The sequence below is a fragment of the Hypomesus transpacificus genome, chromosome 22 (assembly GCF_021917145.1).
Source record: "Hypomesus transpacificus isolate Combined female chromosome 22, fHypTra1, whole genome shotgun sequence".
Lineage (NCBI taxonomy): Eukaryota > Metazoa > Chordata > Actinopteri > Osmeriformes > Osmeridae > Hypomesus > Hypomesus transpacificus.
Window position 1 is genome coordinate 10,728,289 of NC_061081.1, and position 23,920 is coordinate 10,752,208.

General features: G+C 47.2%; 1 protein-coding gene across 1 annotated transcript in view; it reads left to right on the forward strand.

Annotated features, from left to right (window-relative positions):
- Positions 1 to 23,920, forward strand: part of ptprdb (protein tyrosine phosphatase receptor type Db) — a 79,523-nt gene that overhangs the window by 49,138 nt on the left and 6,465 nt on the right. The window contains exons 9-37 of the mRNA XM_047044443.1: positions 1,360 to 1,548; positions 2,859 to 2,867; positions 3,921 to 3,938; positions 5,480 to 5,590; positions 7,331 to 7,600; positions 7,781 to 7,890; positions 8,141 to 8,338; positions 8,479 to 8,604; positions 8,948 to 9,095; positions 9,248 to 9,393; positions 9,555 to 9,699; positions 10,535 to 10,840; positions 11,754 to 11,947; positions 12,157 to 12,183; positions 12,381 to 12,498; positions 12,605 to 13,192; positions 13,690 to 13,784; positions 13,909 to 14,165; positions 14,351 to 14,444; positions 14,690 to 14,914; positions 15,083 to 15,243; positions 15,490 to 15,501; positions 15,615 to 15,727; positions 15,850 to 15,891; positions 16,423 to 16,520; positions 18,339 to 18,462; positions 20,183 to 20,358; positions 22,474 to 22,593; positions 22,765 to 22,919. Coding sequence (XP_046900399.1) covers positions 1,360 to 1,548; positions 2,859 to 2,867; positions 3,921 to 3,938; positions 5,480 to 5,590; positions 7,331 to 7,600; positions 7,781 to 7,890; positions 8,141 to 8,338; positions 8,479 to 8,604; positions 8,948 to 9,095; positions 9,248 to 9,393; positions 9,555 to 9,699; positions 10,535 to 10,840; positions 11,754 to 11,947; positions 12,157 to 12,183; positions 12,381 to 12,498; positions 12,605 to 13,192; positions 13,690 to 13,784; positions 13,909 to 14,165; positions 14,351 to 14,444; positions 14,690 to 14,914; positions 15,083 to 15,243; positions 15,490 to 15,501; positions 15,615 to 15,727; positions 15,850 to 15,891; positions 16,423 to 16,520; positions 18,339 to 18,462; positions 20,183 to 20,358; positions 22,474 to 22,593; positions 22,765 to 22,919 — 4,375 coding nt within the window. The remainder of the gene's footprint in view (positions 1 to 1,359; positions 1,549 to 2,858; positions 2,868 to 3,920; positions 3,939 to 5,479; positions 5,591 to 7,330; positions 7,601 to 7,780; positions 7,891 to 8,140; positions 8,339 to 8,478; positions 8,605 to 8,947; positions 9,096 to 9,247; positions 9,394 to 9,554; positions 9,700 to 10,534; positions 10,841 to 11,753; positions 11,948 to 12,156; positions 12,184 to 12,380; positions 12,499 to 12,604; positions 13,193 to 13,689; positions 13,785 to 13,908; positions 14,166 to 14,350; positions 14,445 to 14,689; positions 14,915 to 15,082; positions 15,244 to 15,489; positions 15,502 to 15,614; positions 15,728 to 15,849; positions 15,892 to 16,422; positions 16,521 to 18,338; positions 18,463 to 20,182; positions 20,359 to 22,473; positions 22,594 to 22,764; positions 22,920 to 23,920) is intronic.

Genomic DNA, 23,920 nt, shown 5'->3' on the forward strand with positions numbered 1-23,920 from the left:
GCTGTGATGTGTGTGTGTTGTGTGTGTGTTTGTGTGTGTGTTTGTGTGTGTGTCTGTGGTGTAGAATTCCAGCTCAGCTGTGACTGGAGGGGGTTCTTAACGGCGTTTAGCAGCTTTGTCGTACACACTCTCCCTGGTGTGAGTTACACCTGTCCCCCATGATGGATGGGTCCCTTAGGGCCCTGTGTGTGTGTGTGTGTCTGTGTGTGTGTGTGTCTGTGTGTGTGTGTGTGTGTGCGTTAGTGCGCGCATGCAAAAGAGACATAGAGTCATAGAGAGAAAGAGCACTCTTTTGCCACCCACTTGCAGTACTTCCAAGTGTGTGTGTAGTTTGCTCTGTGCTCTCCACCCTCTACCTCCCTTCACACAGCCCAGGTAGATGATTGAATGCATAACTCCTGTCTGTTAGGAGCTGCCTTTGAAGTCAGCCTATTCATAATGAAAGTTAGCAGAGCGAGAATTGTTGAATAGCTCGCCCAAGTTTCACCCCATGTCACAGTTTTTCTTTTCATTTGGTTTAATTCTTCTATCTTCCTCTCTTGTGTCTCTTTGGCATCCTACTGTATCTCTCTCCCTCTGTCTGTCACTCTTTCTGTCTGTGCCACATTAGTCTTGTCACTTAACATAAGCATAAAGGTTTGGTATATATGGAGGAGGAAGTTGATATAAAGTACAATCGTGAAAATCCCAAATACACACACGCACACACACACACATTTGACTCCTTGTCCTAATGGTTTATTATTTCCATGTTTCTATTTCCTCCGTGTCGCGATTGATTGTAACCGGAGCTGTTAAAAGGCCACACACATACACACACCTAGCTCGCCAGTTTGAGCTCGATCAGCTACCGCCCAAATTAGCATCTCCTCGGTGGCCGTTTCCCGTTAATGAGGACTGTGCGGCCGGTAGACAGGGGCGGGACAGAGCCCTAAGGATTCAGAGTAATGAAGGGAGGAAGGATTTAGCTGGTAATAATGACACGTAGACACACATACAAACATGCACACACACACACTGTACACACCCACATAAACAACCCCTACACTCACGTACACAAAACCACATGCACACACACTTCCTGCCCATGTATCTTTATTTTTACACTTTACCTTTACCTTCGGTTAGGTTGCCTATGTAATGATTTCAGTACATGCTACTTCCCACATATTAAGATTGATACACTGAGGAATGAGTTTCTCCATTTGGCTCTTCCGGAGAACTTGATTCCCCTCCCCAGCAAAATAACTGAATCATGTGCAATATGACTCCTCTATTTGACTCTTAACGAACACTAGTGGTTCTCTAGTAAAAGCAGCGAATCACATGTAAAATGACTCCTTTATCTGACTCCTCCAGAGGACCAGCTCCCATCAGGCTTCCCTACCATCGACATGGGTCCCCAGCTGAAGGTGGTGGAGCGATCTCGGACCGCCACTATGCTGTGTGCCGCCAGTGGCAACCCCGACCCAGAAATCACCTGGTTCAAGGACTTCCTCCCAGTCAACACCACCAACAACAATGGACGCATTAAGCAGCTTCGCTCAGGTAACGCCTCCGCTGCACAAGTAAACCTTTTTTACCCCTGTAACAAATCCCTCATCTTTCTCCCTCCGTCCCCTTGACGCTTTTGATGTTTCCAGCATCGTCCTTCTTTCTCTGTTTTCTTTTTTTGCGGTAACTTGCTTTTCTCCTCAGCTCCTCCACTCAATCCTCATGTGCAGCGGTTGCCAGGTTTTTTTACCCTCTTCCGAAATGAAACGCTTTTCTGCTATTCAACCGCTGGAGGAGGCGGGGGGGGGGGGGGGTTCCTGAACCCTCACCACCATGTTACCCCCCGATACAGACAAGTACTAGCAAAGTAACAAATAACAACAAGGCAACAATCCCTCAAAAAACTGAAAACGAAAGCATTCCCCATGCATGTTCTGCTGTAGTCATATAGTCAAAACAGGTTTAGTGTGTGTGTGTTGGGGGGGGGGGGGTTGTCCTCTAGATGGTGGTGAAACGTATAGGGAACCTCCTTCTAACGGCAGCCCCCACTTCTGTGACTAAAGGTCAGAATTCTTATGACCTCTGTGGAGAATCTAATGCACATCCCTGGTCTCCGACAGACACCAGGAGACTGGAGCTAGGTCTTTAAGATCCACATGAGTTCTCCATCCGTTTGCAGTGTCACAGTGTGTTAACGCATCTCGGGATGCTACATTTAGCTTCACACTCAATGTGCACTAAACCAGACAACCATGATTAGCGATCTTTAAATAGACTGACGTAAACAGAAAGTCAAAATCAAAGATGAATGGAAGATTGATCTCTAATTGGATATATTTTTGGGTCCATCGGGACCAGACAGGGAATTTAATCCACAGTAGAGTGGGGACTCTACAGGTTCTCTTCTCTGTGGCCAAGACTCTTACTCCTTCAGCTTCCTGCCCCTTGGTCCCACCCAGATCCAGTATACCTGCTTGTGATTGGACGACACTTCCCAACCCCTGCTTAATTCTCTCTCTCTCTACCTGGCTCCACCCTTAAATGTTTCCTAATCCAGGCTCTCCGGAAGATGATGAAAAAAACATTTGATTGTTTTGGATTATTCAAGATCTCTCTAGTCTTGACTTGTCCTTTCCTACTATATGAAGTGAACTTTTAGAAATAACACATCTAGCCTTTCTGTTTCAAAAAATGATAGCTTGTTGATTGTTGCTCATCTTAGTCTACTACTACTAACCTGATGAAGTGTGCGTGCCCACGGGTTCCTTTCTTTGAGTGGACTCTGCGTGTGTGCTTGGGTGTTCTGAGCCAATTGTAATGCACTGTTTGTGCTGTCTCTTCTCTCTTTGTGTCTTTAACTACAGAGTCCTTTGGTAAGTGCTTGAGCTCTGAGTCCCCAACTCCTTCCCTTTCTCTGTTTCTCACTTTCCACACTCACTGCTGACTACCTCACTGACACTGTTTGAGCATGTCTCATCCTAATGATCCGAGTGGTCTCACACACGCACACACATACACACATACCGTACTGTGTACCACACGCGTGTGAAGGTACGGATACACAGGTACAGACTAAATATTTATACATGTAATGTTTATAGAATAGAATTTGAAATTCTCAAGCACACACACACACACATACACGCACACACACACACACACACACACACACCCTCTCAGCGGTGCACCAACACCTTGCCTCTAACTTATTCTCCTCAGTTTCACCCATGCTATCTACTCCTGCCCTCCTTGGTCACTTACTCACTCAATCACTCACTTACTCTCTCTCCCTCCGTCCCTCACTTACTCTCTCACTCCTATTTCCCGGTCAATACCTCATCTGCTGAGGATGACTGTCTTTAGTTCCCCTTGGCAGGCCCTGGCTTGGAAAATCAATGGCAACAAGCTTCCCAGCCTTCACTTTCCCAGACATACACTGTGTTCTGGTATATGGACTTGCAAACTACAAAGCACAACCGCTGTCTAATGTGGAAAGAAGCCAATTTGTCACTGTAGCATTGTAGATTTCAAATAGTAGTAAGTATGTAGTATGCAAGTATGTATATTAGGACACAGCCACATTCCCACAAGTCTTGAGGCCTAGTTCACTAAGCACCTGTTTCCCCTGTGGACTCGCCACACCCAATACTGTACTATTATACCTGCTTCTATCTATTTATCTATTTTAATTTATTTCTTGGCTCCTACTGTCCTGCTTCAGGCATATAACTCAAGTTAATTACTTTTTAGCTTGTTTCTCTCACTCCCCCCGAATCTCTCTCTCTTTTGTCTCCAATTAGATTCTTCTCCTATACAAGTCCCCTCTCGTTTTCTTTCCTCCCTGCCTCTTTTCCTCACTTACGTTCAAATACTAACAATTTCTTCTTCTTCTTCTCTAATCTCGTCTGCATTCATTGCCCAATCAGGTGGCACGCCTATACGAGGTAAGGCTTCCGGGAAGACACGCACACATACACACGCACCACCAACCTTACTTACACACAGGCCTAGTTCCATTTCCGCTCTTAGTCCCACACTTCTTGTGGATATGAAAGCATAGGATTAGTAGCAACCAAAATGGGACCAAAATGGGGATTAATATTCACACCTATTCCATCCTTTCAGATCTGTTCAGAAATGTTCAGGGTTGAAGGGGGTGAGATCACGTATTTGGAACTGGGCAAGCCGTTCGTTTTACTTTCTTGTGGCCTCCTGTCCCTCCAACTTCCTCTTTTTTCCCTCCGCATAATTGAATCTTGTCCATCATTGTGCTGCCGTGACGGACAGTAATCCATATCTTCCATGTCTTTGTGCAGTATAATCTATCCTCCCTGTTTCTCTTCAACCCCCATTCCATCCTACTCTCCGTATTAGGCCTTTATGTCAAGTAGCTTACTGCTTTTAAATTGCAAACTGGTCATTTCTAGACGTCATATATGTATGAATTAGATTATGGAACCCAGTATTTTTTTTTATTTTTTTATAAAATATATAATTTGTATCTTCTTTTTTTTTCCTCTACTGTTTTTTGGGGTCTTGACCTCGTTTTGACGCTGCGCCCCTTCCTGCCCCCCCTCCTGCCCCTGTTCATATCTGTCCAATCAAGCCTCTTGGTCTTGTTTACCTCCCAGCTGTTCTGTGCACTCACACACATACACACTTTTTTTTTTTACCAATCAAATGTTCAATGTCTTCTTTCTCCTTTATGTCTTCCATTGCTGTCAAAAAGCCCCAAACAACCACTTTTTTGATAAAGTTTTTTATGGGTGCTTTTTTCGCTTCACCACCCTTATCCTTCTACTCGCTTTCTCTTTGGTCTTCTGCTTTAGCAGGAAGCAACTTGTTGACTTTTTTGCCAATTTTTCTTTTTTCAGGGAGAAAGACAACGTGAATATCAGTCTGTTTCCGAGGTCTTGTTGGTTTTGTCCCTCCGCTGAGCTGATTGGAGAATGGTCGATGTCTTAACCTCTTTTTTATTGGTTGTGGGCTTTGTGACATCACTCTCCTGATCCCATTGGTGGATTCTAAGGGGGTTGGGAGTTATCGTGTTGTCAAGGTTATGGTTGGGTCATTTTTGATCCCCAAAACTTGAATATATTTTTTCCATTCTTGAGTTTTCTTATTGTATCATAAGAGAAAGGTATAACATTTTTGTTCTTTATGTGTTTAAGCATTGCACAAAATGTTCTTCATACTTTTCATTTTGTTTTGTCATGAAGACAACTTTTGTATGTTTTTTTTATATTATGATTGCCAGTAGATGTCTGGCGTCCTTTAAGCCAGCTTTACCCCACCAAACCTCTTTCAGCTAAAATACCTTAAGCCTAACACCATATATTCTAGCTAAAATAGTGTCACCCATTGCTCAATTGAAATATGCACTGTAAATAGAACTTCTATGTTTCTCACCTTCCTGTAAATGTGCTTAAAATGTTCTCTCTCTCTCTTTCTTGTTCTCCCCCATTCCTCCACTCTTCCTCATCAGGTGCATTGCAGATTGAACTAAGTGAGGAGTCAGACCAAGGGAAGTATGAGTGTGTTGCTACCAACAGTGACGGGACGCGGTACTCCACTCCGGCTAATCTCTACGTCAGAGGTGAGGAGGGTTCAATGGCAGACCTGGCAACCCATTTTGTAGGGACGTCAACCTAAACCGGCAACTTGAGATCTACACAATTAATGCAATGCAATGAATATAATATAAAATACATAACATGAACATCTACAACTTGTTTTGAAGAAACATACAGTGCAATATTTGATGCCTTTTTACATTTCCGAGGGCTAGGCCCTTTCACCCAGATAACTGCTCACAGTGCCCTTCTTTACTAACACTTAAAACTTTAGAAATGAGACATACAGCTGTCTCTTTAAGACTTGTGTTTCTCCTCAATTCTGCAAGACATTTGGGTTCCTGAGGGCTCCTGTCTACTGCACTCACTCGCACACACACTCAAGAAAGCGTAGCTTATACACACTCACACACACACACACTCAAAACAAGGACAACTCATACATACACATAGACACAGGCGCTCTGAGAGAGATCAGCTCCTTGGGCTCTTAACTGGCTTGTCTGCCCTGCTGAAACATAAAACAGCCTTGCGTCTTTTTTGACAGTTACAAAACACTTCCAGGGTGAAAACACACACACACATAATGTCAACGCATTAAACACACACACACACAAAAATGTGAAAAGACACACAAGGCACGTTCTGCTTCTCTTTTCGCAGTCTAGCTCTTTCTCTCCTCTTTTTTTCTCTCTCTATCTTTCTCTGTCTCTCTCTTTCTCTGTCTCTGTCTCTATCTTATGAACAAGCTCACACACACACACAAAGATCAGAGTGTACAAAGCCTGTGAAGGACAGACAGCAAGTTATAGTCCATGCTCCACAATAGCCAGACAGCTACAGGACTTCTTTCTCATCTTTGGACTGACACTTTGACTCTGTCCCCCTTTTTCTTCCCCCTCTCTCGCTCCTCTTTTAATCTTTGCCGTGCCCTCTTTTCTTCTCCTTTTTCTCTTCTCTCGCTATACGCCTTGTTCTACCTTGCTCCAGAGCTGAGAGAAGGTGGGTATCTTCAGAGTGGCTCCCTTTTGTCCTCATAAAACCTGTTCTACATTTTCTCCGGAAGCTTCCTATCGTGTGCGTGTGCCTGCAAGCTAGTGTGCTTTTGAGTGTGTGCATTTGTCCATGTTCATGAGTGAGTGTTGTGCGGCTGGATACAGTGCTGGAAATACAGCTTGTGTGTGTGTCTGAAATCTAACATGGGTGCTCATTCTATCACATCTCCTTTCAAATACTTTCAGTTTTGAATTGTTTTGTGCATGAGTGTGTATGCTGTGAATTGTCCATCATTGCTGTTTACCATGTACCTATAAAGCTGAATATTTTGATACCGTACAATATACTATAAAATTCCTACCCACTGTACGGTGTACTTACAGCCCATAAATGCTCTTAATGCAGTCATACTCTGGGTAAGGGGCTTGTGTAAAATTCTAGGGTCATCACTTTGTACATTGTGAATTATTTATCTTTTAAATGAATATGCATAGTATGTAAATTGCTGGACATTGTTGTTGATGTTTTTCAAGGGACAAATTTCCCTTTGGGTACAGCAAATCTTATCTTATCTTACTTCCTAATGGAAACTGGCAACCAAACATGAGATGCCAGACCATTTTACATAATATACACACACACACACACTCCGTCCTGTACCATCCAACAAACGATGCAACGGGCAGACAACTGTATTTGAGACTCACATTTCAAAATCCTCACCCCCACCCCAACCCCACACCGTCCACCCCCCACCCCACCACTAGTGCGTCGAGTCCCGCCACGTTTCTCCATCCCGCCGGCGGACAGTGAGATCATGCCTGGGGGCAATGTGAACATCACGTGTGTGGCGGTGGGCTCGCCCATGCCCTACGTCAAGTGGATGCTGGGCACGGAGGACCTGACCCCCGAGGACGACATGCCCATCGGGCGCAACGTGCTGGAGCTGGGCGACGTGCGCCAGTCCAACAACTACACGTGCGTCGCCATGTCCACGCTGGGCGTCATCGAAGCGGTGGCGCAGATCATCGTCAAAGGTGTGTGTGTGCACGACCCATTTGATGTTTTTTTTCGTTTTCTTTTGTGGTCGATGACTGTTAGGCTCAATTAAGTGTAAATAGGGTCTTTAAATACCCTTTTCCCTCTCTCTCTCTCTCTCTCTCTCTCTCTCTCTCTCTCTCTCTCTCTCTCTCTCTCTCTCTCTCTCTCTCTCTCAGCCCTGCCCAAAGCTCCAGGCACCCCAGTGGTGACGGAAAGAACTGCGACCAGCATCACCCTCACCTGGGACTCTGGAAACCCTGAGCCTGTGGCCTACTACATACTACTGGTGAGCCCCACTCACATACACACACTCACATACACACACTCACATACACTCACACACACACACACTCACATACACTCACATACACACACACTCACATACACTCACATACACACACACTCACATACACTCACACACACACACACTCACATACACTCACACACACACACACACACACATCCACACTGTCATTTACTTCTCTTAACAGTAACATTTTCGCCCCTTATCTCCCCCCCACCCCTCTCCCCCCCAGCACCGGTCCAAAGGATCGGAGGACGCCTACAAAGAGATCGACGGCATCGCCACCACCCGTTACAGTGTGGGCGGGCTCAGCCCGTACTCCCACTACGACTTCCGCGTGGCCGCCGTCAACACCATCGGGCGCGGCCCAGCCAGCGAGACGGTGGAGGCCCGCACCTCAGAGCAGGCGCCGTCCTCGCCGCCCCGCCAGGTCAGAGGTCGAGCAAAGCTGAAGAAAAAGAATGGACTTAATTGGCACGGGCTTCAAAGATCCCCTCATCCCTGTAAAGCACATTTGGTTTATTTGTCAGCCATGTTGTCAATAAAGTTTGGGTGTTTTTGCACGTGCAGGTCAGGGGTCGTATGCTGAGCACCACCACAGCCATCATCCACTGGGATGAGCCGGAGGAGGCTAACGGGCAGGTGGTGGGATACAGGGTGTACTACACTGCTGACAGCACACTGCAGGTCAACCAGGTCAGTGTGTGTGTGTGTGAGTGTGTGTGTGTGGGAGGGGGGCCTGAGAGGGTGTGTGTGTGTGGTTGGGGGGATATAGGCTGTGTGTGTATGTGTGGCATTCTTACACCCATAATATCTTTCCGATGTTTTACTAATCTGTGAGTTCTGTAATTACAGCCCACATACTTACAGTTTAATCACCACTCAATTAGATTTCATTAAAACAATATTTCAACATCCTGTAATGACTATAATTGCCCATTCCTCTGGGCTTCGTCGAGGAATTGGTTTGTGCGTGCTCACGTCTTAATGCTCGTGTGTGTGCGTTTGTGTGTGTGTGTGCCTGTGCATACTTTCCCAGTGGGAGAAGCAGATAGTTCGCAGTGCAAACTTCATCACCATCCAAAGCCTGACCCCCAACAAGACGTACTACATCAGAGTCCTGGCCTTCACCTCTGTAGGGGACGGGCCCCTGTCCCAGGACCTGCAGATCATAGCCAAGACTGGAGGTAAGACTGCCCACAGTGGGTGTGTCTGTGTGTGTGTCAGATGAGGGCAAAAATGAATCCAATTGGTAGATTCCAATAAATCATGTTTATAAAATACTTGTGAGTTGATATCTAGTTCTATATATTATATAGTTCACATCTCTCTCTCTCAGTTCCATCCCAGCCATCAGACTTTAAGGGCGAGGCCAAATCAGAGACCAGCATCCTCCTCTCCTGGGTGGCTCCGCCGCAGAGCGGCCCTGACAACCAGATCACCGGGTACGAGCTGGTGTACCGCCGCACTGACGACATGGAGGAGGTGAGGGCGCACAGGCTCACGCCAAACACACACGTATACACACACACACTGACACCCATACAAACGCTCACACGCGCGCACACACACAATTAGCCGTACACATTTCTAGTGTGAGATAGACACTTTTCTCCCATCTTTTCTCCCCTCATTTTTGTCTGTAGAAGAAGGTGACCTTTGAACCCTCCACCTCGTACCTCCTGAAGAACCTCAAGCCCTTCTCCACCTACACCTTCCAGCTGGCAGCTCGCAGCAAGCATGGCATCGGGGCCTACACCAACGAAGTGTCCACCGACACCCCCCAGACACGTAAGCCCCATGCCTCCCAGGGGGTGTGTGTGAGCATGGGTGGGTGTGTGTGTGTGTGTGTGTGTGTGTGTGTGTGTGTGTGTGTGTGTGTGTGTGTGTGTGTGTGTGTGTGTGAAAGAGAGAGAGAGAGACATAACAGACCTCAGATGTCATTAGAGCACAATATCTAATATTTCGTTGAGACATGTCTACAGCATGGCAGTGTTTATGCCAGACAACATACCTCAAATCCAATCTGGCAGTTTGGCTCCACTGAGACTATTGCAATGAACCAACCAGATCTCTTTGCAGGGATCATTTCAATTCAATTTGTCAATCTAAGTTGAATCTGAGGTCTGCTATCAGGGTACAGAGAAGCTTTGCTTGCAAAGGTAAGAAACGGTCTAGTGTGTTGAGTTAGTGATGCACGTAGCAGTGTCCGTCTTTCAAGAAAGCCCAGAGGTTTGTAAATGGGGAGACAGAGATAAGGCCAAGGTAGGTTACATGTTTTATGTAGCCAATGTTCTTGTGTAGCGTTCTTTTAACCCATTCCTCTTCTTCATCGGTGTGGAGTCTGCATTTCTATTAAACCGAGTTGGACGTTTTGGTCATTCACTGCTACATGTTCACCACCATCTTGGTTTTAAGACTCCATTTTCTGTAGAAGGTCTTAGTGTTTTATTTTTCATTTTATTTTTTGTCCCTGTTTTTTGTTTCCTGTCTCTCGTCTGTTCAATGTCACCCCATCCTCCGCTTCAAACCTCACCATGTCCCGTCCCTGTCAAACAAACCACACACACGACCAATCCCATCCACACAACACAATCCCTCCACTTCTTCACAACTGGCCAATCAGTGCCCGCGGCCCCTCCCCAGGAAGTCACATGCTCTAGCCCCAGTTCCACCGGCATCCTGGTAAGTTGGGCTCCACCCCCTGAGGAGTTCCAGAATGGAGTCATAACGGGATATTCCATCCAGTACTCCATCACGGAGGGGGAGAACCGTACCTCCCAGCGCGTGGACGGAATCCCTCCAGAAAGTTCTCCATACCTCCTGGAAAACCTGGAGAAATGGACCGAATATGGGATAACAGTGCGAGCACAGACGGAGGCCGGAGAAGGACCGGAGAGCTTGCAGCTGCTTGTCCGTACAGAGGAAGATGGTATGTCCCAAAACATCCCCCGTACCTTTCTTTGGATGGTTTGACCCTCTAACATCCCTTCCTGTGGCCCTGAGGCAGTGTACTAACCAGACCTTTCTGAACAACAAACTAAATTACAACTACCTAACTCAACTAAAGCTCATGGACGAGTCTGGCCAGGACCCAGTCTCAAGTTGCTACTCAAAAAGTAAATTTGGACTGAACAATACACTGCCGAGTCTGTCCTGCTTCTCCTTCAACTCTTCCTCCTGCTACAACCCTTTCTCCTGCTTTTTTCCTCCTGCTTTTTGTCACCTTTTCCAAACATTCTCTCCTCGATATCAAACATTAACTTTGAACACCCCTAAAAGAAGAGAATGGTACGCCTCACCAGCTAATCCTGAAATGACTCACCGGTTAAAACTCCCTTTGTATTGAGGGGTGACAACCCTCTAATCCCTCGGCCTTGCAATTCTCCTTTTTTTCTCAGCATTAAAGTAGTTTGAAATTCTTCTTTACATTCCTCTTTTATCATGTTTTTTCATGCGCATTGTTGTAATGTTGTTGAATGGAAACTCATGCTTTTTCTGTGATGGTTTTTTGAAGGAAGGGTTTCTCAAGGCCCTAGGCAGTACGAGAGAAACATCTCTTGATATTTTTCCCCCATGCCTGCTCTCGTTTTTATGAGTGCTTCCGTCATTGAAGTGTTTCCTCCATCTGTCTTGTATTTCTTTACACTTTTCAATCCCCACAAAAAACATTTTTGACCATTTTTGAAGGTCTTTTTTAAGCCGTCAAATTCCTCCCCAAATTACATCAAATTCTTGACGTGTTTTCTGGTTTTTCGCAAAAACACCCCTTCAGGCCGGACACCGTTCTCTTGCTCTCTCCTCTGCCACCCTTGACCTCTATACTACCCACAATGCCTTTCCAGTTCCCAGTGGCCCTCCACGTGGTGTAGAGGCAGAGGCGCTCAACGCCTCGGCCGTCAGGGTGTGGTGGCGGGCGCCGGCAGTGGAACTCCAGCACGGTCAGATACGGGGGTACCAGGTGCACTACGTCAGGATGAACTACGGAGAGCCCAGTGGACAGCCCCTCATCAGGGACATCCTCATCGATGATTCCCAGGTACGGGATAGATTAAAGGGCTGGAATAATAGGAATTATTTTTATGTAAACAAAGTTAACAAACTTATGAGACTTACTGATTATTTTATGAATTCCTGGGGGGAAATATCATATTTTAATATTGATGTGAAGTCTGCGAACCACAAAAATCCATAATTTTTGTAAACGTTTTGCCTCTTCCTCCCACTTTTTGTCCTGTTTGGTCGTAGTGGGAAAGCGATGACGAAACACAATACGTGAGTAAATCTGTGACTGACTGCTGTTAAATAATAACAACAATATTACAAATTTAACACTTAAATATTCACACATTAGACATAACACATTGTGCGCACATGCAACCCAGTATGTTAGTCTGCTGTGGTTTCTAACCAACTGTGTTCGGAGTGTTCCGGTCCCGTGTGGTTGATGTTCTGGGTTCTGCGTTCTCCAGGAGGTGGTTCTGACGGACTTGCGGGCAGACACGGCGTACTCGGTGTCTGTGGGAGCGTACACCGCCAAGGGAGATGGGGCAAGAAGCAAACCCCAGACTGTTTGCACCACCATGCCATGTAGGTGTCAACACACACACACATACACACATGCACACACACACACACACAGATACACTCACACTTTAATTAAACACTAGAATTCTTCCCTCTCTGCAACCCCCAGTGCCGGAGGTGCCCAAACTGACTGTGAGCACCAGCAAGGAGGGCAACACCCTGCTCCAGTGGTTCCCCCCACCCAGCCCCCCCACCCCCCTCCTGGGGTACCGCCTCACCTACGGCCGCGCGGACATCCTCCCCCCCACCGTGGTGGAGTTCCCCACCAAGGAGAACCGCTACACTGCCCCTGACATCCACAAGGGGGCGAACTACGTCTTCCGCCTCTCCGCCCGCAACAAGATGGGGTACGGTGAGGAGGCGGTGACGGAGGTGACCATGCCGGAGGACGCCCCCAGCGGCTTCCCCCAAAACATCCTCTCCGAGGGCGCCTCGGCCTCCTCCATCCGGCTGGCTTGGAAGACCGTCCCCCTGATCGAACAAAACGGGAAGATCATTAAGTACACCGTGCGGTACAAGGACATCAACAGCAGGGGCAACGCCACGGAGGTTAGCGTGGCGGCGCCTGACTCGAGCGTGGTGTTGGAGGCTCTGATGACCGATACAGTGTATGATGTCAGGGTGTGTGCATACACGGCCATGGGCCCCGGGCCCTACAGCCCTAGCGTCCAGGTTAGGACCCAACTGCTGGACCAAGGTAGGGCACACACACACACACACTCACGCACACACATACACTCTCCAGCATTTCACCTTCATCCCCCTCCCAGATACGCCCACCCTGGATGTTTTTTTGGGGGGGGTCTCGTACAATTGCTGTCCTCACAGACACACACACTCACACACACCAATCCACGTGGAGCATCATAAGTGTCCTTTGTTGTTGTCTTGTTAATGTAGTCTTAGATACCCAGTCTCCCTCCTGTGGAAAGGTAAGAGATCCGTTTTGGTGAATGATCTTGTTTTGACTGTTACGAAAGTGGATGGTCAACAGGTAGGGGCTTAGACTAGGTCTTAGCCTGACCCAGGCTAAGTCTGGGACTAAGACTCCCTTTTCACTGGACTAACTCCAGTGTTTAGGATTCCGACTTAATCCTGGCTTGGTCTGGTGTTCAGGGATCCTGTATCTCCTGCAGAAGACTTGGGCTGGACTGCAGGGTCAAATGTGTCTCCTTGTTCTCTGTGTCTGTCCAGTGTTTGCCACCAACTTCCGGGTCAAGGCGTCCATGAAGACCTCTGTCCTGCTGACATGGGAGATCAAGGACAAGAACCCAACCCAGCCGTTCACTGTGAGTGGAGGAGCAAGCTGGAGAGCTGTGTGGGCATGTGTGTGAGTGTGTGTGTGAAGCAGTGTGCGTAAATGTATGTCCGAACGTGTGTGTGTGTGGGTAAGCTCTTTCTCTCCCTGTCCAGATCCTGTATGGTAAGGGCCAGAGTGTTGAGGTAGAAGGGAAGCAAACCCAGAAGTTGATAACGGGCCTGGAGCCAGAGACCCAGTACTCCTTCCTCCTCACCAACCGGGCCAACAGCGCCGGGGGCCTGCAGCACCGCGTCACTGCCGTGACCGCCCCGGACGTGCTGAGGTCCAAGCCCACACTGGTGGGGAAGACCAACGCCGACGGCATGGTCACGGTTCAACTCCCCCCCGTCCAGACCAGCACCAAAGTCAGGTGAGGACAGGAGAGAGGGATGGAAGGGGAGAGGGAGGGGTTATAAGAATGGATGTGCCTTGTTGATGCTCCATAAACACCAATGACAGACAGATGGACAGATGGACGGACACTCAGATAAACACGCAGACAGACATGCAGACAGACAAACAGACAGACACTGAGGTGTGTGTTTTGGTTGCCAGGGGTTACTATGTGGTGGTGGTGCCATTGAGGAAGCAGAGAGGAGGAAAGTTCCTGAAGCCATGGGAGGAACCTGACCAGATGAACCTGGACGAGGTGAGACAGATGGGTGGTGGGGATGGAGAGGACAGAGTGGTTCTGATGATGATGATGATGATGATGATGATGAATAAGGAGGAAGGTGATGAAGATCTGTGTAGGTGATGTAGATGATAGTGGTGATGATGACTAAACCTTTCTTTGAGTATGTAACTTTCTTTCCATATCTTCCTATGTATCTTCTTTCTCCCTCTCCATCTCTCTCTGTCTTTCTCTCTCTCTTCATCCCCCCTCCTCCTCAGCTCCTGAAAGAGATCAACAGGACCAGTGTGAGCCGCGCCCTTCGAGTTCGCAGGCAGGCCAGCCAATCAGAGCCAAAGGCTTACGTCACCGCCCACTTTAAGACCCTCCCTCTGGAGTTCACCCTAGGCGATGGCCGTGACTACGGTGACTTCCGGAACCGCCCGCTCCAGAACGGACAGGAGTATGTGTTCTTTGTCCTGGCGATGTTGGACCTGTCTGACAACGTGAGTTTGGACACACACACACACACTCATACACAGAAACACAGTTGTTGTACTCAAACCCCTCTCCCTGAGGCTCTGTGTAGCTTACAGTTCCTGAACGCTTACACACACACACACACTTACACACTCTCTTGGTCACCAACCCTCTACTCTCTCCGTCTTTGGCAGACTATGTACGCCACCAGCCCCTACTCTGACCCTGTGACCTCATCGGACGTGGATCCCCAACCAATCATTGACGAGGAGGAGGGGCTTCTGTGGGTGGTGGGACCCGTGCTTGCCGTCATCTTCATCGTCTGCATTGTCATCGCCATCCTCCTCTTCAAGAGGTGAGAGGAGAAGGGATTGAGGAGGGAGGGAGGGAGGGAGCGGGAGAGGGGAACGGGGTGGAGGAAGAGAGAATTCTTGCTCCGAAAAATGATATAATATTGTAGCTAGGGGCTGGGATGAGAGAGAATGAGAGGGATAACGGATCTGGGCATCTTATTTTCCAGTGTTTCTTTTGATAATCCAATAATGTTCTTCTTTCCCTGTGTCTGTGTCTCTCCTCACGTCTTACTCACATCTGACAACAGCAAACCTGACAGGTAAGAAGACCTGAAATATGATCATTTCAGCACGTCTAACTTCAGCGCTTTGCCGCGGTGTGATATTGAATAACTGACCAAAATAAGGACAACAGTTGTTTTGTTGTTTACAGGAAGAGGGCGGAAGCTGAGGGGAGGAAGGGGAGTTTCCCCTGCAGCAAGGCCATGTCCTCTCACCACCCCACTGACCCTGTGGAGCTACGCAGGATCAACTTCCAGACCCCAGGTACACACACACACTCACACACACATAGATATAAGCATCCACAACACTGGCACACATGCTTCTTCTAGGCATGTACACACATACACACACCTGGTGTTTACTGTATTTGTTTGTGTTTCCAGGTTACCGTGTTTCAGTTTACCGCGGCTACCGCCGTCTATCAAGTTAGTTGGTCTCAGCCCTAGTTCTCTTTCTCTCCCTTTCTTTCTTTCTCTATCTGTCTCTCTTCGTCAGGCTCACTAACCCTCATTTTGTTCACCCCATCCAGCACAAGACCCAGACTCTCTGATATATCAGAGTAACTACTCAAACATGCTAATAAATGCTTCTTAAAACTCTTTGTGTTGTCAGGCTGAATTTGGATTTGATCCTTTTTTTGTGTTCGCTGAGGAGAAGTGTTTTTCCTCCATAACATTGTTCATAACATGGGCTCTTCTGCTCTTAAGGGAAGCTCGACGCATAACAAGATTCATTTTTCCATTAGCTGCTGCCCTGCTAGTATTTATCTAAAGTGCTCCTGAACTGCGTTTTGTTCGTCTCCAATCTTTCCCGCAAGGAGTTTTGTATACAACTCTAAAGGGCCTTTCCCCTTCTCTCTCCCCCTGGTCTCTCTGTCTGTCTCTCTGCCACTCTCTCTCTCTCTCCCCCTGGTCTCTCTGTCTGTCTCTCTCCCGCTCTCTCTTCTTCCGGTGCAGCCATGACGTGCCACCCGCCTGTGCCCATGTCTGAGCTGGAGGAACATGTGGAGCGTCTGAAAGCCAACGACAACCTCAAGTTCTCTCAGGAGTACGAGGTACAGTGGAACAGGAGATGTTACCGCCTGTGTAGTTGCCCGCTAACAGCTTCGCATTCATTTAGATTTGTTTTCGAGCGGAAATATCCTCTGCAGATCCTTCCAGCATTACAGTATATCAGGCCTTGATAGGTTTTGCGCGAGGCCTTTTGTTGAAGGCGTAGCACGACTTCACACTGTGTTCCAGATGTCGCCTTGTGCTCGTTGTCAGTCATCATGTTCAGTAGGCTCTTCCACATAAATCCCTTAACAAAAACAGACCATTTTGATACTTTTACAGTTAGAGACTGATTTTATGTCAAAAACACTATTGTCTTTTGTCTCTTTCTCTTTCAGTCTGTCTTTAGTTTCCATATTCAGAACAAATGTATTCACTGAAGAAAAACAACAGGCAGGGAAATTTCCAACTCAAAGAGCTGCTTACAGGCAGATGGTTATCAGTCTTTCATTTTCACGCTTGAATGACAAGAGAGAATCAGACGAGAGAATCAGAGAGGGAGAAGGAAAACGGGGGGAGAGAGACAGAGAGTGAGACACTCTTAGAGAAAGAGAGAGATGGCGAGGGATCTGGACTAAGAGACAGATGAGAAACGTTCAAAAAAATTAAATAATCAAAGACAACAAGAGAGAAAAAGAGCCGTCATGAGTGCGGACCATATGCAGACAGGCATGACACAACACAAACCAGACCCATAGCTCTTTGAGCTAGAGCTAGAGCTTTTCCTGACAGCAGTGAGTCCGAACAATGTTGTCCAATCCACCAAAACATCCACCAAAACAAAACATCCCTTCTACTATTTCAGAACAAGCTAGCCACAGAAAAGAAAGTGTCGGTGTTCTCCAAGAGGTTAGAGGGCAATGTGCTTCCCTGATGTTTCTCTATATCCAACTATAGCTGGGTGTGGAATCTCATACAGACCCTAAGGGCCTAATCGACCAAACAATGGGTTTGAGGGGGAGAGGTATGGAGGGAGAAAAATGATGAGAAAATGGTGGATTGACAAATGAGAAGGCGAAGCAAGAGAATAATGAGAGAGAGCAGCGGAAAAAATGATGGAGGGAGGGAGGGAGGGAGGGAGGGAGGGAGGGAGGGAGGGAGGGAGGGAGGGAGGGAGGGAGGGAGGGAGGGAGGGAGGGAGGGAGGGAGGGAGGGAGGGAGGGAGGGAGGGAGGGAGGGAGGGAGGGAGGGAGATTGTGGTGTGAGTTAGACACAGACAGAAGAGCCATACATTTTCTCTGCATGACTGTTTACTTCGTCCAGCTTTAACCCCTTAGGAGAAAAGGATGGAGAGAGAGAAAGAAAGAAAGAGAAGTGGATAGGGAGAGAAATTATGGGTGATTTCGGTGTCATAATCAGACACATATGATAGTGAGCAGTAAATAGAGATCAATTCCCCAGACACATACATACACAGACACACGCACACAAATACACTTACACACGCACCCTTCCAATCCCCCCAGTCTTCCATATGCTTCAACCAAACCATAATTATACAGGGTAAAATATTTAGAATGACCAAATTACTTCTCTCCTTCCATTTGGAGTCCATGAAATGACCTCATGTCTGTCTCTCCTCCAACTAACCGCTCTGGTTAACTCCAAGTACCATCTCCCCTCACTAACTGTGTGGGTTAAACTGCAATTACCATCTTCCCACACTAACAACTCTGGTTAAACTACAATTACCATCTACCCCAACTAACAACTCTGGTCAAACAACAGTTACAGCTCTGACCCTTTGACCACCAATGGCAATCGACCCAATGGATGACTTTTAGGAGTCTCCTAATGTACTTGGTGTGTGTGTGTTTCAGTCGATAGATCCCGGTCAGCAGTTCACCTGGGAGCACTCCAACCTGGAGGTCAACAAGCCAAAGAACCGCTACGCTAACGTCATCGCATACGACCACTCCCGCGTCATGCTCTCCAGCATTGAGGGTAAGGACGTTTCCTCAACCTCCAATGCTAAAGGAGGAAACCAGGCACAAAATGTCTGACTGTACTTACAGTAAAGATGAACCAGATTCCAGATGCCGCAAGAAAGGAGACAAAATGTGGAGTACTGAGGTTTTGTGAAGTCTAATGTAATTATGGTACTAAAGGAAACCTTTCTGCATTAAAAACACACGCACATACACACACACACATACACACGCACATACACACACACACACCTAGCTCAGAAAAGCCCCAGGCAGTCAGGGTAACTGGCAGCTCGAGAGTGGAGAAGGGGATTCAGTGGGAGGCTGAGCCCAGACAGATGAGCCTTATCTAGGCAGAGCATGTGTGAGCAGCCCTTCCACCCCCACCAATCCTGGAGCTCTGCTTGTCTGTCTTTCTGTCAGTTCAGCAGTACACACACACCCAAACCCACACATGCTAACACACACATATGCTAACACAGGATGCTCACAGATACTAACATACACACACACACACAAACACACATGCTAAGACACTTACACACACTCGCTCACATACACACAATGATTCACGCACGCATACAGTGCACACGCAAGCATATTCAAATGCACAATGACACACTGACAAACACGTACACACCACACACACTAGTAGCTAGTGATGGAGGCTTGTCTTAGCGCCTTTGTTTTATCTTGTGTCTGCACCGAGCAGCTTCTCCCGTGCAGTGAAGCCGTGGCACATCAAAGTTTGTAGCCAAGCAGCCAGTTTCATGCCCGCGGTTGATCACCATGCCTCTAGCCCTTCCTACCTTCTGTTTCGGCTGCTTCAAACAAGGCAGGAGGGGAAAATACACTGTCATTTGGAGTGTTTGTGTGTGTATATTAATGCGGTGTGTGTGTGTGTGTCCGCGAGGGAGACCAGATGTTGGGAGCGTAAGGTTAGTTGGGGGCAGGTTGTCAGTTTGCCGGCTCATCAGTAATGTTAGCTGACACAGAAGAAAACTGCCTCTGTAAATGAAATGGGCCAGCAGTTAGACTGGGTTTGGTCGTTTTTATAAACTGTCCTCAGAGAGTTTCACAGAGTCAAGAGAGTTCCCAGTGTTCTGGCCAAGGGTTCCGGCTATTCAGAATAAGGTCAGGGCTACAGTCTGTGTGTGTGTGGATGTGTGTGGATGTGTGTGTGCGCGCGTGCGTGTGCAGTGATTCTGTGATTTTTGGGATTATGGTCTTAGGACTGATCCTGAATCACCTCCACACACACACTCATCCCCCACACGCACATCCACACAAACACACACATGCGCACGCTTACAAACAATCCCCTCCAGGACAAGTACTGTCACCCGGGTCTTACACAGAGATTCCCATCCTACTTCCATTCAAAGGGACAAGACTCCCAGTACAGAGAGATTAGGGTGATGATCTTCTTAGAGTGATTCAGAGAAGAAAATGGCCGTTTACTAAGAACACCCACAGCTACGAAGATGCAGCCATAGTTCTCAATCCACATGGGTCGTTGTTGAGCTGAAATGAACAGGTATTAACTTGTTTTAAGGCCCTGACAGACAACACAAAATGCTCTGAGATTATGACTCACCTCACACACACACACATACACGGAAGGAGCATTCAACACCAAACATGGTCATGCCACTCAAATCAACCTCTTACCCAGTTATACAAATGTAGCTAACTCCCCCCCCCCCTTCCCCTCCCCCTCTGCTCTGCTCGCCTAGGCATTCCGGGAGGTGACTACATCAACGCCAACTACATCGATGGCTACCGGCGGCAGAACGCTTACATGGCCACGCAGGGTTCTCTGCCAGAGACGTTCTGCGACTTCTGGCGTCTGGTGTGGGAGCAGCACACGGCCAACATCATCATGATGACCAAGCTGGAGGAGAAGTCACGGGTAAGGGGAGCTCGGACTGCCGGCGGCCATTTTGCCATGTTGCTGCAATGTGTTTTGCCATCCCCTCCCCTTCTCCCTTGTACCAAAAATAATAATTTGATAAAATGGACAACTTTATATACGTAGAATCTTGTTCCGTTGCGACTTGTGTAAACGAGAAAGGGTTTAAGGGTCATGATCAAGTGTCTTTAGAGATAAAAAGGATTTCTGTTTGAATGAAACAAAGAAATTTTGAAATAATATTTCTTGAGGAAATCAGCTTTTTTCGTGACCATTTGTTCTAACTCAAACACTAACAGAGATTAGAACTTCTTTTGAGGGGAACATTTCTGATAGATGTTAAGAAAGATTGCAGCTGTCATCTGTGGAAGTGACTGCATTATAAGTAGTGTGGACAGGAAATTGTTCTTGTGTGGGAGTAATCTCAAGGCTACGTAGGAAGAACCCCTTTAGTCGGGTTACCTTTAAACGTAATGGTTTTACATAGGGATCGCCACTCTCTCTAGAGAGGAGCCTTATTCCCTTCAGAAAATGAACTCTTAATATCTGCAGCATGATGTTAAACCTTTTTTGGTGGTGTCGTAAAGTTGTCTGAGAATACAAATGTTTTCCTTTAACCTCAACCACTCTCACATTCTACTAAACTGAATGAACTGTAAAATGTTGAAGCTTTTTCTCTTTTCCAACTTTCCAACTGTCTCTGTGTCTGTTTGAACCCCCAGATGCCTTCCTATTTCTTCTCTAAGGCAAGATCTCTCTTTCTCTCTCTCTCTTTCTCTCTCTTTCTCTCTTTCTCTCTCTCTCTTTCTCACTCTCTCTCTCTCTCTCTCTCTTTCCCTCGCTTGCTTCCTCCACAATGTTTCGTTCATGTTTTTCTACTCATCCCTCTTTTTTGTCTCCTCTCTCCTTGGCTTATTCCTCTCCTTCACATGCACTGAGAATGCCGAAAGCACACGTTCAGACACACCCACGAGCACACGACAAAGTTTGTATCTTGACCACAGTATGTCTGAAGAGCACTCATACCACCGATAGTAATGTCATGCATGTGTGTTTCCTACACTGCTAATACCAATCATGTTATGTGAGGAAAGTAATTTCCCGAGGCAGCAATGTGATATTTTGGTCAAGTGCAGGCTGTAGATCAGGTCTACAACTTTTCAAGGGAGCTAGCTTTAAAAACAAATACCACTCCAAGCACTTACCTCCTTTTGGAGAAAGCACAGAGTTGGGCTAACATGACATACACCTAACGAAGAATTTGAATGCTTTTCTGCAACATAATTATCGTAGTGTGAAACAACCCAACAACGTGCCCCTGGGTTTGTTTCAGTGAGTGTTGGTAACGGGAGCTAGCGCTCCAAGCCTCAGAGTGTGCTCCATCATCTTGTTTCCTTGGCAGTCAGAAGCCTGGCTCTGTGGGACTCAGCCATAATCACAGTCAGCCCGTGTCTCAGGCATGATGGGAAAACGACAGTGAAAGACAGTAATTACAGCCCTCCATCCCGTTCCAAAGGCATAATCCCAGTCTCGACGAGGGGAATGCAGAGCGAGGCCTGCCTGTCTTTGATGTGAAAGTGGAGAGATCAGCACATACCCTGGCGTTTGGTTTGGCCTGATTCTGCCAAGGCCCCTCCAGGGGATCTTTTTTAACCCCCTCTCCAACTCTGCGGTCCCCAAGGCAGTAACAGCACTACAAATATGTCCGCCTGATACGTGGAATTTGATGAAGTGTGGTGCTGAAGCATGTTGGGTTTTGGTGTGCAATTTTGCTGTGGTAAATGTAGGCTGTGTACACCAAGAATCAAATAAGCACTTACTGTAGTAGCTACTAAGAAAGATATCATCTTGTCACTGATAAATTTGCAATCCTCTTTGAAAGTCCATAGCAAGTTATTGGAGATCTGAGATCAGAATACTGGAGACCTACAAAGAGAGCAAATAAAGATGTACCTTCAGCACAACTAGGCCTCACTCTACCCACACCCCTCCCTCCAAACACACACACTCCCCACACCCCTCCCTCCAAACACACACACACTCCTCACTTTGGTGGAGCGTAGGGACGGTCTTGTGTGTCTGCCCTCTCTCACACGGTTGCCTGTCTCTCTCTAGGTGAAGTGTGACCAGTACTGGCCCAGCAGAGGTACAGAGACCTACGGACTCATCCAGGTCACCCTGCTGGACACAGTGGAGCTAGCCACCTACTCCGTCAGGACCTTTGCCCTCTATAAGGTGTGTGTGTTTGTTTGCTTGTATTTGTGTACGTCTGTATGTCCAATCATTTGGCTCTGTTTGGACGTGTGTACGTCTGTGTGTGTACGCCTGATTGGGTGTGTATAAACACTGTGTGTGCGATTGTGTGTGGATGTATTTATACATCTGTGTGTGTGTGTAACCCCACAGAGTGGCTCCAGTGAGAAGCGAGAGGTACGTCAGTTCCAGTTCACAGCCTGGCCGGACCACGGCGTGCCCGAGCATCCCACTCCTTTCCTGGCCTTCCTGCGCAGGGTGAAGGCCTGCAACCCTCCAGACGCCGGGCCCATGGTAGTCCACTGCAGGTGGGAAACCGTGTGTGTGTGTGTGCGTGCGTGTGTGCACACATCTAATGTTTTTTGACCAATCTGGCAAACTCATTCATTCATGTACTGTAGGCCTATTTTACAATAGTGTCAAACAAAACAATCTGAAATGTTTGTCTTTGCTTTGCTTTTAATGTCCCAATGGGACTCATTTATTGTTCATCTCAGCAAGCTAGGTACTAGACACCAATCACACAATCACACAGGACAGGAATGTAAAAAAAGGAAGAAACTTACCCCGTGTGACAAACCCACAAACCCACAAATCTGTTCACAATCCCACATTCCACTTTCTTGCTGAGTTTCTTGCCTAAATATATATTTTATTTTTCAAGAGACCAGCAATGTTGTTCATTTCCATAAGTGGATTTCACTGTTTACTGTTTACGCACTAAGCTGGGCCCACTTCGTCTGAGTTCACAAGTTTAAACTATTGAAATGAGAAGGCGGTCTAAATGATTGGTGCTTCTGCAGGAGTTGGAACACGGCAGAGAAGCATGAATGGGTCGGTTATCAGATGATTACAGAGGGAAGATGAAGGGAACGAGAGAGAGATCAAACAGAGAGAGAGAGAGAGAGAGAGAGAGAGAGAGAGAGAGAGAGAGAGAGAGAGAGAGAGAGAGAGAGAGAGGGGAAGGAGAAAGAGAGGGAGGGAGAAGTAAATAGTGAATGAGAAAGGGTGAATGCAGTAGCGTGTGCATGTGTAAAAGAGAGAGAGCCAGTGAGTAGAGAGATGGGAATTGAGCAGAGGGACATACCATAAACACGGACAGGAAACCTGCCAGTGAGATAGTGTGTAACCGGATTAGCCATCAAATTGAATTAGCTCATACAGGACTCCATAACAACCAGCATCTGCTCCAGATCCAGTTCATAATCCATCTCTCTCCCTCTCTTTCTCTCTCTCTGTACACAAACACACACAGTTTCAAACACACACACACACACTCAAAGTTTAAGGTAGGGAAATGCAGGGCTTA